The sequence below is a fragment of the Aphelocoma coerulescens genome, chromosome 6 (assembly GCF_041296385.1).
Source record: "Aphelocoma coerulescens isolate FSJ_1873_10779 chromosome 6, UR_Acoe_1.0, whole genome shotgun sequence".
Lineage (NCBI taxonomy): Eukaryota > Metazoa > Chordata > Aves > Passeriformes > Corvidae > Aphelocoma > Aphelocoma coerulescens.
The window spans coordinates 9,949,820-9,967,831 of record NC_091020.1 but is presented as its reverse complement, the minus strand read 5'-3'; the positions used below and the strand labels follow the sequence as shown (position 1 = coordinate 9,967,831).

Sequence of the window (18,012 nt, the reverse complement as noted above, 5' to 3'; positions counted from 1 at the left end):
CACTTTGCGGTGCTTTACGGCTGCGGTTTGCGGCAGCCGTTGGTGGCGGCGAGGGTGGAGGGCGCGGGGCCGCCATGGAGGGCGGCGGGAACTCCAAGGGCACCGGGCTCGGCGGCCTCTTCGGCGCCGGCGGGCTCGGCTACTCGCACGCCGACCTGGCCGGGGTGCCGCGTGAGTACCGGGGCGGCCGGCGGGGCCGGCCCGGGGGGGGTCAGTGTCTGTGCAGCGGCGGCTGCAGGGCCGGGCGGCCGGGACCGAGAGCGGTGGCGGTGCCGGTTCCGGGAATGAACGCGGCCCCGAGGGGCTCCGCCGCCGCCCGGCCACGGGAAGCAGATCCCGACCCCCGGCGCTTCCTGGGGGTGGCCGCGGAGGTGCCAGGCCTTAGCAGGGGCCGCGTGTCTTGACGGACGCTGGTCACAGGGCCATCGTGTTCACCTAACCCCAGCGGCTCCCATCCGCTTCCTGGAAGGGGGGAGCTGCCGGCCGGTGCCGCCTTTTAAGGAGTTGGGCAACTTCACGGCAGAATTTTCCCTGCTGCCACGCACGAGATTTTCCCCTTTTTGCCTTACAGGATGTGAATTGTTATTACGGAAGTTCGTGTTAAAGTGTTGCATTTTCTTTTCCTTTCAGTAACTGGGATGAGCCCTTTGTCACCGTATTTAAACTTGGACCCCAAGTACCTCGTACAGGTGAGAAGGTGGCTTGTTTTTATTGTGTTGAACTCGAACTCAGTGTTTGCATGACCATGCGTGAACACCTCAAACCTTCTGCAGTGCTGGGCACTCTGTATTGAAGTCTTGAACTGAAGAACAGTGGAAAGAAACAATTTTTTCAGTGTTGTCCATAATAAAAGCTTGCAGTGGCATGGAATCTAGAAGAAAATGACCAGTGATAATACAAAGGATAGGTAGGGCTGTTGTGTCAATACAAGCCTGCAGTTATTGAAAAGAGCTCTCCCTCCCTACGTTGAGGCAGACAGCCCAACACCCCCTCACACAAGTTCTGGCACTGCTCACAGCCTCCACTGAGCCCCTTCAGTCAGAACAGCCAGAATCTCTTCCCTCGTTTCATGGGTGAGTTTTCTGAACTGTGATGGATGAGTTTGACCAGTTTACTGAGGTGTTCAGCCAAGCCCTGTACCTGATAACAGGCTTTGCCATCACACAGCAGCAGCAAATTTCACACCACTCCTTATGTCATTACCCAGCTGAAGGGAGACCATTGTGAAGTAAAACTTTACATTTTATTCTACAGAATAATGTAGCTGTCACACACAGCTTAACATGACTTAATATGAGACCATCATAAGGAAAAAATCTTTTAAATCAAGCTATATTTTCATTTTTCATAATTATTAACTGTAGCTGAAAATGTTTAATCAAATTAGAATGCATGTCAATGATTTTATTTAGTTAGTATTTTTCTACATATATGGCTCATATTATCTGAGAACATGAAATTTTCTAGAATTAGCACTTAAGGTCAACAGTTGCATAGTATCTGCTGACCTCTGTGCCTTGTTTCATGCTGCTCTGGGTCACTGTTTCTTTTGTAACTGGAAGCTCTGCATGCAGTTCTGGGTGCTAGAAGCTGTTGTAGTCCAGATTACAATGTAACATTCCCATAAGGATAGAAAACAGCAGCTGTGCCTCTGATGGGACTGGGTTCACTACTGTGGCTGCTGTTGAGCGGTCAGAAAGAAGCTAAGAGATTATTTAGACTTTTTCCAAAAACATGCTCTAAAATTGTCTTGTTTAGTTAGTACAGTTTGTCTGAGAACATGGTGTTGAAAATGGTATAGCAGAGATTTTGGAACTAAGTGTGTGTATACTAATAGAGTTTAGAAACAAAAGAGAAGTTTGCTTTAAATGAAAAGGTGTTGGCATTAGTGTCATGATACAGTTCTAAAAATACCTGTTGATGTAACACTAGAGGCTGCAGTCTGTGTTGTAACACTTTCACTGCCCTTCGTGTTTAGCACTAGTGTGTTGAAGTAAAAGGCAAGTGCATTGAAATAAAAGAGAATTCCTTTTAAATGTTAGAATTTTTTTTTTACCTGAATAAGTTGCTCATACAAGCTGTGAGGTCTCTTTCCTTAGAGAATCAGAAGACCTGGGAATGGCTCTGAGTGCCCAGCACTAGCTGACCCTTCTTTTAACAATGGGGGTTGCGCTAAACAGTCTCCACAGGTTCCTAGGATTCTAAATATTGAAGGAAAAAGGCATAGCTGATATTTCAGAATAGAAGAACTTAAATTATTAGCCTTTAAATTTGGGGTTTCTGTGAAGGTGCAAGTGAAGAGGTGAGGGTCTCCTGGTGTTTAAAGACTATCTGTTTGCTTTCAGAATGCAGCAGGAAAGTCAGCCTTACTGTTGAGAATCTTACATTTTGGTTCTGGTCTTCTCATAGTACAATGGTACTCATTACTTTAAACCCCACTTTTTTGGTTGGTCCATGAATGCAGGCACAGAACAAGGTGTTTTCTGCAATGCTGTGTTGCCTGCAGCAGGTAGCACATGTTACAGATTAGCAGGTCAGCCTTTAGCAGAAACCTGGAGGATGGGCTTTTGAGGTTGTCTCTAGAAACTTAAATGTTACATAGGCAAGGATTGCTTAATCTTGACTTTTGGGACAGAAGTGAAAACTGTTAGAAACTGCTAACTACTGAATTTCTCCAACTGCCTAGTTACAAGGACGATAGAAAGCATAAGTTCATTTTATTGATAACAGAATTAACAATTCCAGAAGCTATTTTTTCTGTATTGCCATTCACAGTGTCAAGTGTGAGGCAGTAAAACCCCTTAGGATGCATTTCCTTGAGCCTGCAGCTGTTGGAGTCATGTGTCAGTTAAGTAGGGGGTGGATAATACTGTGGAAAGCACAGAACCTTAAAAGAGATCTGCTGCTTTAGCACCTTAAGAACAGGCATCTTCAATGTCTCATACTGAAGAAATACCTTGGCACACCTTATCCCTACACATATGCCATTCTCTAGGCCATTTCTCCAGCATTTTAGACCACTGATTTACAAGAACACAAGCCTGGCCCTGTGGGAGAAAGATGGAAAAGTAAAAAATTAACCAACTCCACATATTTCATGCCTTATCATCACTAGCGTTGAGTGTATTCCTTGCATTTTTCACATCCTCAAAATAGGTCACTTATTTCAGTGCAAGGAAATACTTTTTTTTTGTAGAAAGGCAGTTTTTATTTAGTATCAGAGTAGTGGGAAATCTGAATTAATGCATTTTTGTATCAGACTAGGTTGCTCAGTGAGCAAACAGTGCTGTGTAATCAGACAACAGGAAGGCTTTTAGTAGGCTTGTATTGCCTGCTGCAAGATGTAATAAATAATTAAGCAAATAGTAATTAAAAACAAAAACAACCAACAACCCACACAGTATGAGTTCCTTGGCTGACTGGTGTAATTTATAAAAAGTTAGGACAGCTAGGGGGGGAAAAAAAAAAGCTTTCAGTCAATTTATCTTTTTACAGTCCTTTTTCATGCTTAATAAAGTATACACATAGTGTATTCCATCTCTGTGCTACTGTAGACAATAATTTTCCAGAAATACTTCTATCCATCTTTAGTTTATTGCATGGATTAGAGAAAAAAGTAAATATAGCCTACATTTTCAACTAGACTTGGAAAATACAAAAGCATTTGTTTTTGTTTTCCTCCAGGATACAGATGAGTTTATCTTGCCCACAGGAGCCAACAAAACTCGAGGCAGATTTGAGCTGGCCTTTTTTACCATTGGAGGATGTTGTATGACAGGTAGGTGGTTGTGGGTTTCACTTTTCCCAGCTATCCAGGTAACACCTATGCATACAGTGATTTATGAGGTCTTGTTCTGCAAGAATTGTCTGTTCTAGTCTTAAATAAGAGATACTTGATTTTAGTCTATACACTGAATTCTGTTCTCGCTATTTGCTTCTAGTATTGTTGATTCTTTTTCTTCTTAAAAAGTAAAAACTGATATTATTCCAACCAGGGGCAGCATTTGGTGCACTGAATGGCTTGAGACTTGGCTTGAAGGAGACACAGAATATGGCATGGTCAAAACCTAGAAATGTACAGTAAGTGTTTCATCTAAAAAAAAAAAAATGTACTTCTTAGTGACAGAGTTGTTTCTTCCAGCTTATACAAGGCTAGATCTGAATATACCACAAAAAATAAATGTTTTGAGGTTTTTTTCTTTAGTGGAGTCAGTATTTGTCTTCATCAAGTTATGACATGTTTTTAGTTACAGTGATGTTCATTTCAACCTTCTGCTTTTTATTTAGTCACAATTGGTGTGTCCTCTGACTTAAGTATTTTGAGAAATAGTTACTACTTTGAAGTAGATTTTTAGTAAGCATCAAAGTCAAAGCAGTGTTTTTATATGTTAAAATATTCCCAGAAGCAGCAGTGTTTGCTTTGAGCTATTTTTTGCTGTAATTTGTCTAAGCACAAGTCTCCCTTCTTTCCCAAGATTTTCACAACCAGGAAAAGATTCAAATGCAGAAGCTGGGCCTGCCTGGGTTTGCATTAGGGATGACTGGTGCATGCTGTTGAGCAGGCATTGCATGGGGGGAGCTGTTCTGGATTGTGGTATCCATGAGCACCCATGACATTGCTGTGTTTTCACCTTACCTGACTGTTTGAAAGAACACTGTAAAGACAGAAACATTTGTTTCAACAGGATGCCTCTTCTTAAAATAATGGTGGCTTAGACATACTATAGGAAAACCTAAGTGAAAGAGACATAGGAAACCAGAGGAACAGAATAACTGGGGGAAAACAATTTTCACTCACAGAATACTTGGGAACAAGGGAATTTTAGAAGAGGAATTTAATATTTCCTGGTACAGTTTATATTGGCTCTGCTCCTTTTTAAATTGTTTCTGTATTCATCCCCTTCTTTATCGAAATATTCACCACTATAATTATGGCTCTTTCATAATGTTCTAGATGAACAGAGTTGTATTTTAGGTGTTTGGAATGAGCAGAGTTGGACAAAACCACGATGTTAAGCACAAACTTCGGCAGGTCAAGCCCAGGAGGTGGCAGTCAGTGCTCATGCTGCTCTTATCCTGGCTCTGCAAGGCAAAGGTCTGCTCAAGGTCATCACCTTCCAACAGTGCATTAAGTTCTGTTTTTCCCTCATCAGGTGCAAAGAACAGACTTGCCTAGCTAGATTTCCTCCAAATTTATCTTTGATGTACACAGATTTCTTTCTTAATGAATTTTAATTTTGCATGTATTCATTTGTCATCAAAATGTTTCACAGTATACCATGGTTATTAAAATTACTGTTTTTCTTATCAATTCAGAATGAATATAAGGTTAAAAGGTGGGGGTTGTAATTAAGGAGAGGTTGTCAATACCCTAGCCTCTTACATTTTTTTTCTCTTGTTTCAAAATGAAGTTTTCCATTATTTTTTAGTTCATTGCCTAACCATATTCAGTAATGACCTGTGTCCTAATGAAAATTATAAAATGAGGATAAATAGTGGAAAATTAAATCAGAAGGAACATAAAGCAATGGAAGTGTCACACATTAAATGCTGAACTAAGTTCCAGTGGTAGTCAGCTGTCCAGAGCAATACTATGCCTGTGATAGTGTTACACTGCTGGGAGATAAAGATCAGTCATTTCTTCTGGCTGCTGTTGTCACTGTTCTGGAGACAGCTGGTGCCAAGAAGAAGTGGCATTGTGCTTCCCTGAGAGCGCACTAGAGGTTCTCTTGCCCTCTTTAGTGCTAGTCTGGAAGCCTACACACAGACACCCCTCTCAGCCTTTTGGAGGGTACTGAGTGGACAAATGGCAGTGCAAGGGACTGCCTCTTCCCTTCCTGACTTGCTGCAGCCCAGACCTGTTTCATTACCCACACCGTTTGCTCAGGCATCTCCACACTCCCTGCCACATGGTCCTTGTAGAGGAGCACTGAGGCTTCCTTGGAAACCTTTTACCCAGCTAAGTCTGCATAAGTGTATCAGTCATTCCAGGAGCTGTGGGTAGTCACCACGTAAGGAAGGACAACTCAGGTTAGAAAGTCATTTGAAGGGAAGAAATTTGAGTCTTGGTGGGAGTCAGGTTTGCCTTGGAAAGAGAGAAAGATTTTCTTAAGACTTGACAGGACTGAATATTTGCTTTCAAAAGCTTTTAGTTCATTATTGCAGTTTTATTAACCAATTGTATAGCATAAACACACGAGCCCTACTGTCGTAAACGCTGTCTTTATGTAAACACAGAGTGCTAAAGGTTTTCCTACCTTTTTAACTCCTTTATAGAATTCTAAATATGGTGACAAGGCAAGGAGCATTATGGGCTAACACTCTGGGATCACTGGGTAAGTAGTCATTCCTTTGTAGGGAAAGCAATTTAAAGATGTAATTGTTGGGAAAGTGTATTTGTGTATTATCTGAATAAGAGTGTTCTCTAAATTTTCATTATTAAATCCATCTGGAAAAAGTACAGGATTTTTTCTTTGGGACATGAGGGCAGTTCAATAGACATCAAAAAGAAATTAAAGGCTAAAATAGGGTTTACAGCATAAGGAGCCAAAAGTCTTTAATTAAAACCCAAACTTTTCACTACATTACAAACAAACTAGCTCTATCAGAAATAACTAGAAAATACAGATAATGTTTACTTGTTAATAAATTCCAGTTAATTCACAACTTAAGACAAAAAATATAATATTTCTGAAATAACTAATAACCTACATTGAGACTGGTCATGTGATCAACTGCCTGATGTTTGTTTCCTGTTAAAGAGTCAACAAAATGTTTATGTGTGGAAGAAATGTGATAGTCACTACAAAGATTTATCCTTTAAATGATGGTACATTAGCTAGAATAATCCCTCATGATACCACCGACTCTAAACCTAAATATTGCTTACAACTAATGTGGGTTAGAAAAAAAGAGAAAAGAAAATGATCAATAGCCTGATGTATGAGAAAGTCACTTCTGTGAACTGAGGTTTGGGTGGGGAGGGGGCCATGAAATAAAATCACATCAGTTGCCTCAGAAAAATGAAATTATTTCATAAAAGTCAGTGAAATAACTAATGCCCTAGAGATTACAGATTTTTTCGCCTCTCCCCAGTCTTCCACAGTCTTAAAAAATGAAAACTGATGCAGTCACTTTGAAAGGAGAAATCCAAATTATTATGAAATTATTTTGAAGAAAAATAATGATGGAACTCATCCTACAAAATTGTACTAGAAGTTAGCAATATTTAAATCAGAGACTACATCACGTTATAACCCAGTCTACATCTGCTTGACTTCACAGAAATGCATCAAAGCACAGGCTAAGTTGCATTTATGACATTTTATTTCGGTCTTATTTCTGAAGAGCAGGTTAGCTGCCATTTAGCTCAGACATTAGCTTTTGAGGCATAGTATAGAGGGCATGGTTAGAGATAGGATTCTGAACTACAGCAAGAATGGCACTTTTCCATAAGAAACACATGGTGCCTATGAGTTTTATCGGGCCGTTTTTTGTTTGGATGGGTTTTTTCTTTTTTTTTTTTTTAATTCCAAACCTAATGAAAACGTGTCTGAGAACTGAGATGGAGGTACACTGCAGTTCAAGGTTTCAGTTTAAGTGACACATTAACATGTTTTTTCAGCTGTGTTTGGAGAAAGATTACTCAAGAAAATGTTTGTGCATTCCAGTAACAAATTGTTCTTTTTCTTACAAAATATGGCCTCCAAAATCACAGAGTTAAGCAGAACCTTATATTTGGGGTTCTGGTAGAGCTCTGTCTTGTCCTAGCTACCAGAGAAATTCCTTTCCAGGAGCTGAATTATTTTTGCATATTACTTCACCTTGTGCAGCCTTTCTGTACCTTGGAGATTCTTTTTGTCACTACTGACAATTTTTGTCATTCTGTTCCTGAACAGAAGCAACAGCTGTGCTGAACTTTTTAAAAAAATTATGTTGAATTCAGCTTTTCTTTCCCTTGTTGTTAATCTACTTGCTGCTAAGACAAGCTAAAATACCCTTGCCTGTGCTGAATGGAGACCAATGCTGCTGTTAAGGCATTGACATTATTATGATTGCTTATGAAGGATTTACTGCCTTTTAGCAGAAGGAAAGATTTCAAATTCTTGGAGGGCAAGGAAAGAATTAAATGGCACTGTCTTTATCACTTTAAAATGATGACATACTCTACTGTTCTTTGCCAACATGGAATATGAGTATATCATGAGGGGTGAGGATGGGGTGGGGGGTGCTTTTCCCTTCATCAAAATGCATAAATGATAAATGCATCCATACTAAAAGCCCATGCATTTTTCTTTATAGTCCTTTCCAGGACAGTCCCTAAAGTTATCCCAAAACAAAAGGCCCTCTGGGGATAAAGATTTCATGCACAAGCAGAGGTGAAACAGCTGTTAATGTCAAATCCAAAGCATTCTAATAGTAATTTTTAAAAGAAACATAGCCCATTGTACTCCAGTTCTTGGTAGCATGATCTGAATGCTGTACTTAACGTTTCATCACTGTCACACATGAACAGCAGTTTTCTCTGCTACCTAGAAGGTGTTGGGTTTAGTTTCATGCCATCCACAGAAGACAGTATGAAACTGCCAGTACACATTTAAACCCTGAATTTTTAAACAAATTCAAACTGGCAAAATATGCTATTTTTTTACAACTTCAGTCAGTGCTTTGTATCACATATTGTCATGAAGAATGCTGCTTTATAACCAAATTATAGCTCTAGAAAGAAGAAATAGCTATAAAGAAAGAGATCTGGAAAAGACACACCAGAGATGGGATTTTGCAGAGGATTCCCTTCAAATAAGCAGAAAATCTGCGTTTCAAAAGCATAGTCTAAATGCTACACCAAGCCTGAATTCTAAGCTTTGGGTCTCAGACAGTGGAAGGTTTTTTTAACTTTTTTTTTTCTCCCCCAGCTCTACTTTACAGTGCATTTGGAGTCATCATTGAAAAAACACGAGGTGCAGAAGATGACCTGAACACCATAGCTGCTGGAACCTTGACAGGAATGCTATACAAAAGCACTGGTAGAGTAGCAAAATATTTCTCTTTTCCCTGCTCTTGTGCTTATCCTATTTATTAGGATTCTCATTATTTTTACTAAATACTGTCCTGCTCTGAAAATTGACAGTGTAAAAATGGCTATTAGCTCAATGTCCTCTAAGCCACAATGTGTTTCACACAACTAAGGCTACTTAAAGGAAAACTTGAACAAAAACAAAATTCCAGCTGAATTAAATTTGATTCTTTCCAACTGCCCAGGACTGACAGTAACCATGAGAGCCAAGTTATGACCATTATACATATATATTGAAGAAACACTCATTTATTTCCTCAGATATATGGTGAGGTTGTATAAAATACACACCCCCCTCATTCCTAGCCATGTTTTTCAGCAATAGCAGGATTAAAACTAATTGTTTCTCAAGTCCATGACTGGTTGCAGGCAAATGGGAACTACCTTCCAAAGTGAATGGGGGCAGGGGAGAAATACACACATAGAGAACACAGAGCTTGACTGCATGAAGATGAAACTTACTACAAGTGATTAATGTGACAGTGATTCACACAAAAGTGGTACCTGGAGCCACAAAAAACCCTGCACACAGAGAATATTTTTGAAACTATTACTTAGGTGTTCATTAAACTGTTGTCTTGTGGTAGGACTCTAGTCTTTGCAAAGTGGTCAAAACCAACAAACAATGTTATTTGAGAACAGCATGGATTTAAGGTGAGTTTGCTTCTGCAAACTGAATTGTTTGCAGGAGAGAGGGTCTGAGCTTCATCAGCAAAATGCCTGTTAACACATGTTCCAAGCTTAACAATTGGAGGCATCATCTTTTTTAAAGGATTGCTGTGTACCACACATTGATATTACCACATGGAAAAAAGTCTTATGTTTTAAGTAACTCAGTAAATGTTTGGCTGCATAACTCACCTGCATTTTATGGAGGAGATAATGCAAGAATTAACCTATGTACTTTGGCATATCTAACTGAGCCACGGTGTCTTAAAAGTGTTCCTGAAGGCCAGCTTTATATATGGGGCAAAACAGTTTGAGTAACTTTATTTTTCTGATGGCTTAGACTACCTGAAGTCAAAAAGAATTGGCTTGAGCAGCCTTCATAAATACGAGACTCTTAAACTTTGCAAGGGCACAGTACAGCTCTCCTGTATTCCATTACTTCCTTGGGATTTCATAAGTGATATGACAGATGACCAAGAACAGCTGGAAAGGGTAGCATATAGAAGCCTAATATTTCCTGTAGGAATTTATTAATAATGAGAACTGTCATCTTATACTCCAGCAGAAGCATCCCCCTTACCTTTCAGAAGTATAGAGCTGGCATTATGTGTAATCTTTTTTTGGCACAGTGCAACCACAGATAACTACTTCAGTCACATGCACAGTCATCTGGCACTACTAAAGTTTTTATTACCACAGCACAGTAGGACATTTGTTTTGTAACACAAGATCTACAGAGCTAGATAGCCCTGATAAAGGCAAATGAAGTCAGTAAATCTCTATTCATTACAGTATTGTACTTCAAGTGTGTGCTGTGCATATGAGCCATAGTGCAGAGAAACTGCTGCCTCTCCTGTCACCATATGCCAGAACACCGTTTCTTATTCTATATGGTAAAACTTCTAAGTTCTGCCTTTACACTGCATCAGTATCTATATTTACCTTAAAACCTTGAATATTTAAACCTTGGAAAGGATCAGCACACAGCTGTGACATATCAAGACTGTAGTAATTACCTGTGTTAGATGGAATGCCATGTGTTGGCATTAAGAAGTGGAAAATTTAAAAGCTGTCAAGGACACTGAGTTATAAATCTCCATATTTGAGTGTCATCTGGCAGCTCATACAAACATGCCAATGCAAATCAAAGCTGCTCTGTAGTCCACAAGAGGTGGATATAGAGTTAGCAGGCAGTGCTGTTCAAACACTCAGATTTCCACTTCCATCGTTCCTGCTTTGTACAGAGATCAGGATCATACATAAGAAGAAACAAGATAATGTATGGCAGGTCTTTCATTGTAACTTCATGTTTAACCACAGCACTGATGGAGGAATCACATCAGCAACCCTGCTGATGTACACTCCTGCTGACAAACACTCCTATGTACACTGCAAAGCCCAGACTGAATTTCTGAAACCAATGATGAAGCATTTGATGAGTGGACAGGAAAAAAAAAAAAAAAAAAAAAACAGTGGGAAGACTTTGTGAAGGCTGAGATCTGTTGCCCCAAACTGGTCCCAGTTTTCACAATTTGTCCTTGTAGAAGTGTTAATCATTACCAAAATGCCAGCAGTCAAGCAGAACGTGCACGTTCTAAAGCCACTGATGGTGGGCAGTTCTGTGCAAAGCTACTTGACACAGCCTGTGTGGGAGAAGATAAGAGAGGATTGAAAACTGTTCAAGTGAGGACAGTGGCAATTCAGTCCCTTCCCTGTGTTCATGGTCAGTGGCATCAGTCACTGAAAGTTCCCCATTGAAGTGACTGAAGCAGTTCAGTCCCAGGTGATAGCTGGGCTCCATCTCAGCATTACTGCATGGCTTAGGTTATCAGACACCTCCTGAGTGGGAATGGAAAACTGATGTGAGGAGTTTTGAAACATCTACTGCTTGATTCATCTGACCAAAGTGATCTCCAACTTTCATGTTTATTTCAATTTAAATTTAATGCCACAATTACTGACTAGATTTTAGGCCAAATGCAGCAATCAGAGTACATATTAATTTGTTACACCAGTCTTAAAACTTTATGGGAGCTGGTTTTTGAGCTCACCACTTAACTTCTGCTCAGAACATTCAGTTTGGGTAACAGTCAGAAGGAAACCCTTTGGGTTCCTCTGCAAGTAACATATGCAATAAAAATGTTACTGCTACTCAGTCAATTTGAGTTTTGCTAAAAGGGGTTGTGATATCCTAAGTCCACAAGGATGGCTTTTCCATTTAGTAAGATACTATTCTTCATTCAGTTTTAAGCAAAGGCAGAAATTAGTATCTTAAATAAATATTAGTTAATAAATTAATATTAGGTTTTTTATGATAAATGCTGCAAAGCAGAGATACATCTTAAAACGAATGTTTCCCCTCCTTGCATGTGTTTTCAACCTCTTTTCTAAACCAACCATTTTTATTAGGTTTTCTCATAATTGTATTAGTTATGAAAGTAACAAAAAAAACCAAACACAATTGTCACTGTGATTCCCTCACAGCATGAAAATGCACGTGGTTCCAGTTGTCACAAAGTACAGCTGTCTGGGGCTCCTGCACTCATCCTCAAGCATGCAGGATTGATCACTCAGGAAAAGATACTGAGCTAGGTGGGATTTTGGCCTTTGACCAACTTTGACCCAGTGTGACAGCTGTTAATTTCTCACTGGAATTCCTGACAGACTTCAGTAAGCAAAAAAGTTAACTAACCTTAACCTCTTATCTGAGGGTTACACAGGTTGTAGATGTTCTTTTTCTTGGATAATTTTTTTCCTTTCTTGAGGTTCGGGGTAACAGGAACAAAAGTAAAGTAATGCTTTGGACAAACTAAATTCCTTTGTTTACTTTTGTGCAGTAGGAGCCCAATCCTAGGTACAGCATCTCATGCCTTTGGAACAATAGGCATTACATAATTGGGTACAGAAAATGGTGTGTGTCTGAAAAGAAGGGAGTTGCATGCTAGCAATAGCTGAAGGTAGTAGTCGTCATTTCAAAGCCTCAGAACACAACCCTGAAGAGTCAATACGTTATGAATTAAGAAGGGCTAAATGTTTTATTGCCAGCAGTAAAATCTGGCTGGAGCTAAAGATCAGTTTTGTGACATCCAGTGGTAGTTCAGGGCAGCTGTGTTAGCTGACAACTTCTTGAGCTATAAAAAACCTGTTCTCTGAGCCCAGCCCATGTTTTTCTTTGGGCCAGACAGGTCTGTTTTCTTGTTTCTCTTGGCTGGGGAAGGGGAAAGATGAGCTTTTGGGGGCTGCTGCAGGTACAGGCCTGGGATATCTTACTTTCTGCAGTATTTGGAGAAAAGAAGTTGCTTGTCATCACTTAAGTTTAGGGCTATCAGGCATTTTGGAAATTAAGAATCCCTTTTAAAACCTCTTTTAACTTAATAAGTCTATAGGGTTATCAATCAAATAGTGTTGAGGGAAAGGATTTTGTTTCAGATCTGAAACAAGGAAGAGATAAGGACAATGTACAAGCAGCACTACAGGTAACAGCTCGTTGAGGCTTTTTTAGTTTCCTGAGGACTGATGTCTAAGAGCATCTGTGGCCACTGAGAGCAGAGCTGCCTTCAGTGCTGCCCAGGTCTGCAGGAGCAGTGAACTCAGAGCTGCAGGGATTTGCAGGGTTTGCAGGTGCCAGTTACAGGAGCTGAAGTAGCCTCCTGTCAGTCAGGTGCTGCTGCTTTCACTCAGTGAGAAGACAGCAAATTTTAATCATGTTTGCAAAGTAATTTCAATAGCTTTAGTACTTCTAAACTAGTAAATAGTAGATTCCTACTGTTTTTTCTAATTTAGCCTTCATACCACAATAGCTACAGGAAATGTTCCCTCTTTCAGGCTTTGTTGTTTCTGTATTCTGAGCACAATACTGCCTTAGCTGCAGCAATATGAAAATGGAACATGCTTTTCTGGAATATATTTTGCTTCCAAATAGAAGTTTTATCAGTTTCCTCAGTAATTTCTGTATCCACAGACTTTGCACACTACTTAAAGGATTTCATAAAATGAACTCCATGGAGCAGCAGGAGGAAACTCTCGATAGTTTCTAATGACATCAGGCCACCCAGAGATGTTCAAACAAATGACTGCTTGATGGTTCAGATGGTCTGGTTACCGAGCTTGAATTTGGAGCAAAATTGAGATTGCCTTGTATGCTTAACTTGAGCCCTTTAAACCATTGAAAAGTGTTTTTGTTCCTGAAAGCCCGGGAGGAAGAGAAACTGTTTTCATTCAGAGTATCTGAGAGAAAGACAGAAAACTAATCACAATTTAAAGATTATTCTTCTTTTGTTTAGCATAAGTATGTGGATCTGAGGTTTTGGTTAAGGTATTTCTAATGTTTACTGTTGTATGGTTCTTGCTTTAACCATCCCAGGAACATCACAGGGCATTGGAGTAACATTCTGAAAATAGAGACAGGAAGGTGCTAAAGGCAAGATTTTGCCCTCATGGTTTTACCTACTGGACAAGTGCAGCTCAGTTAGGAGTGGCCCCTGCCATGATGAAGTGCAGAGCTGTGCTGTTGGAATGCTGTGTGCCATGGCATAGTGCACTGGAATGCTGAGCTGTGCCATGCACAGTGTAAGCTGGAACCTACTCAAAATGCATGGAGGAGGGACTATACCTGGTGGTGAAAGGGTGCAGCAGCTGAAGCCAGAGAACTAATTTCCCTTTATAGAGAGCATCAGATCTGTCTTTCTCAACTCTTGTGTAAGGTGCCTGATCTCAAAATACCTGCTTCCAGAAGTGTCTGTCAGCTGAAACCTTTATCTTACAGGGACATGCAAGATTAGGGGCACACGGCCATGTTTCAGCAGGGCTTGTCAGGGCAACACTGGTATCAAAGGCTTGCAGGGAGTGATTGCAGAGGAGGGGTGGGAACGTGTTCTATCATGCAAACACAGCTGGGATGGGGACTGGAGAGTTTAGTTTCTATTCTTATTTACAAGGTAGTTTTCTCAGAGGGCCTAACATTTTCTGCCCAACAATGAGGCTGTGTTCTAAAGTGCATTACTGTTTGAAGTCTGCCACAGACCTGAACATACTTATTCAAATGTAAATCTGACCAGTTAGGGAAAGTTTTCTTTCCCTTTTTTTTTTTTGTAATAACTGTGAGTAGTTCAGAAACCAGGAGCAACTGCTACAAAAAAGAAAAAAACCCAAACATTTTGTAGCAGAAGCACAGTATAGAAACACTGGTAAAGAAACACTTCTTGCATGTTTTCTTGGGTATTTTCTCTCTCAGTCATGCGCCTATACCAATGGCAAGTTTAATCCCTGCTCATGAAACATCTCCAGTAATGTCCCTAGGTTGTCTGCAGATGGCTTTGGGCCCTGTACTTGACCCTTTGTCAGTGGGCTTAGAGCTGCCATCCTTACCTGGCTGGCTCAGCATAAGAGAACACCAACATTTGTTGTGGTAGGAGCAGCACATCTTAAGTCCACATACATGGATGCTAGAAAGCAGCTCAGCAATCCGAATTAAAGATGACACCTTTCTTGTACAACCCTGACTTCACAGAATCTGGAGCCAGGCTTGATCAGCCTTCAACTACCTGTTCTTGCATAGGAAGAATAGGATTTTAAGGGGAAAGGAGAGGAGTTGAACCTGGGGTCTGAGGGAAGAGCCTACAGGGATAGTCGTAGCTCTGTAGTGCATCACATTCTGTGGGGATGTTCCACGTTTCCTTGTGCACTTGATGGCCATGGGCCCCCTTTGGGGGTTTCTGCTGTGATCTCTTGAATCCTGATATGAACAGCAGAAAATTGGGCTCTAATGTATTCATTTACCTCAGCAGGAACAAGGAGTCAGTATTTTTACAGATTGTCTCAAATACTTGTTTTGCAACAAGTACTACTTTAAATTTCACCTGTGGCTTTTTGCCAGACATTGCTTGCACATGGTTAGTTTTGTGTACCCAGCTGCAAGCCCTTCATATGAAAAGCTTTTTGTGCAACAAATTCAGCATCAATTAGCAAACACAAATCTACATTTGCTTTCCTAAATGCTGATTTAGGCACATAGAGCGTATTCAGTAGGGCTTTCCTTAGAGCTGTTGAATTCTGAACTGTTACAGCAGTGAACTCAGTTAGCTTTATACCCTAAAAAAACTCTCAGATTGTCACAACTGGCCTGGCAATGAAATGCCCAGAACCTATGGCTAGACATGGCTTCTAGTACCAAGTCCCACTTCTGCAGTTTCTTGGTTTCATTGCATACCTGGGCAATATGGGCAGGCTTAACAACTCCAGTGAAACCCATTTAACCTTGCAGCACAGGGAACACAGTCTCAGTCTAGCTGATGCCAACAGCTTCTTGCCTCACTAAAAGGAATTCTGTGGGACAACTTTATGACCCATAATGGAAAGAAAAAAAAAGCAATCTGTCTGATTACTGAGATGCATTTCTTTTCAAGTTCGAGGAACCTGAAGTGCACTGCCAGTTTCTCCAATAAAGCAGGCAGGGTTTTTTATCTCACTGTCAGCAGGAACTGGCCTTGTTCTATACACTGTACACATTATCCAGCTTGGTTCAGCTGCAATGATAAACATTGCAGAATCAAACTTACTGAAGTTTTCCTAGCATTGAGGGTCATACTCCCAGGTGTTCTGTGCATTTACAGTACATTCTGGGAGCTCTGCTGAGGCACAGAAGTGTTTTTCTGTTTCGTAAAAGCAATAGAAGTCTCTACTTGTGCACCTGTACACCCCAGTCATCATATGGATGGAGTGGAAGTGGGATGCCACCTGACTCCCAGCTCCAGCCAGGTGCACTGCCTGCAGGCAGTAGCCAAACTTGCCCTATATTTCTGCCTTACACTAAGGTGCTCACCAGCACCTTAAAACTTCAGTCACCTGTGTGACTCACTCTTTACCATTGCAAGGTGATAATTTTGAGTATTAATAAAAGTAAGAATAAAGAAAGCTGTTCAGTGTACACCATAGTAAATTCTTGCCAGTCAGTCCCTTTCATCTATTTTTTTATCAAAAGGTTTTAAAATTCCAAAGACACAAAAGCAGTGATAGGTTCTGCATGATGGCCCTAATGAATCTCTGGAGCCCAGTGTCATGTCCTTATCAGCTGCTGTTCTGTTCACTTATTTCCCTCCTGCCCTTTCTCCTTCTGCCCAGAGCTAGTTACCATAACTGAAAACCTAATGGAGGAGTTTTTGCAACAGGAGGAGAGCATATCTAACTGTAAAAACAATTGTATTAAGGACAGATGGAATAGAGCAAGTAGGACTTGGGAAAAGCCATCTTGGCTTCCAGTGCTCCATAGCGATTCCCTGAGGCAGTAGTACTAACACAGTTTGAGAAGGAGTCATTCCAGCAGAATTAGTGTCAGGATGAGGTTGATTTGCCAGAATCAACCTGAGCCTGGCAGCAGGTTTGAGAGGGAGGTAGAAAAAGCACAGGGACTCTTTCTGGAGAGTTACTTAAGAAAGGACTGTTCATTAAGATGCCTCTAGATTTAGATAGCTTCTTGGAAGTTGCTGTTCACTGACTATTTCCTGCAAAGTAACACTAATGGGCTGTAATGTGCTTTGTTTGTTCCAGGTGGAGTGCGTGGGATAGCACGAGGTGGGATCGCGGGGCTGACGCTGACCGGCCTCTACGCTCTGTACAACAACTGGGAGCACATGAAGGGCTCCCTAGCCCGGCAGTCCCTGTGAGCAGGGCAGAGGACACGCTTGCTTAGTCACCAATCAAATCAGTTGTGAGATCTATCTGGTGCCCCTTGCTATTTTATTTACAATTAGTGTGAAACTGATGGAAGCTGTGCTGAGAGGAACCTCTTGACATCCTGTAGCTGGGCTGGCCCTTCCCGCCAGCCAGTTGCTGGAGAGGCAACAATGTTTGTTGGACCTGCAAGTGAACACAGCGGCCACCGAGACAGTCTCCCTGCCATGCTCCCCAGGCAGCCCTGGCCAGAGCTGCCAGGCATGCTGGGTCCCTGTAGCTGCTCCTGCTTGCTGCCAGGTTTGTTGGGGTGCCTGGAAGGTTTGTGTCCATAGAGCATTCCCTGCAGTCCCAGCACCTCACCTGGCCAGCCCAGCAGCACAGCCCCAGTAGCCATGGCACAGGGCAGGCCTTGCTATTCTGACAGCACAAGGCAAGCTATGAAAAGGGACGTCATCAGAATAAAAAGGGTGGTACTTACTCAATACCATTTCTATCCTTTGCTCTTCCTGCTACTGGTAAGACAAAAGTGTGCTGCATCCAGTGACCTGTTTATGGATTCATTTTAAAGGACCAGTGTGATGAAATCCTGGGGGAGT

At 41.1% G+C, this 18,012-nt stretch overlaps 1 protein-coding gene and 1 non-coding gene across 2 annotated transcripts; both read left to right on the top strand.

The window, feature by feature from the left end:
* The first annotated feature begins 16 nt into the window (after window positions 1-16).
* Window positions 17-17,898, top strand: LOC138112314 (mitochondrial import inner membrane translocase subunit Tim23). The gene is made up of 7 exons (XM_069019193.1): window positions 17-171; window positions 631-689; window positions 3,685-3,778; window positions 3,996-4,080; window positions 6,277-6,335; window positions 8,916-9,026; window positions 17,291-17,898. Exons 1-7 carry the CDS (start codon window positions 75-77, stop codon window positions 17,404-17,406), a joined length of 621 nt encoding a protein of 206 aa, XP_068875294.1. The 5' UTR covers window positions 17-74; the 3' UTR covers window positions 17,407-17,898.
* LOC138112904 (small nucleolar RNA SNORA74) lies at window positions 5,562-5,764 on the top strand. The gene has a single exon (XR_011151906.1). It is a non-coding gene; the product is annotated as a small nucleolar RNA SNORA74 (small nucleolar RNA).
* Window positions 17,899-18,012: the final 114 nt, after the last annotated feature.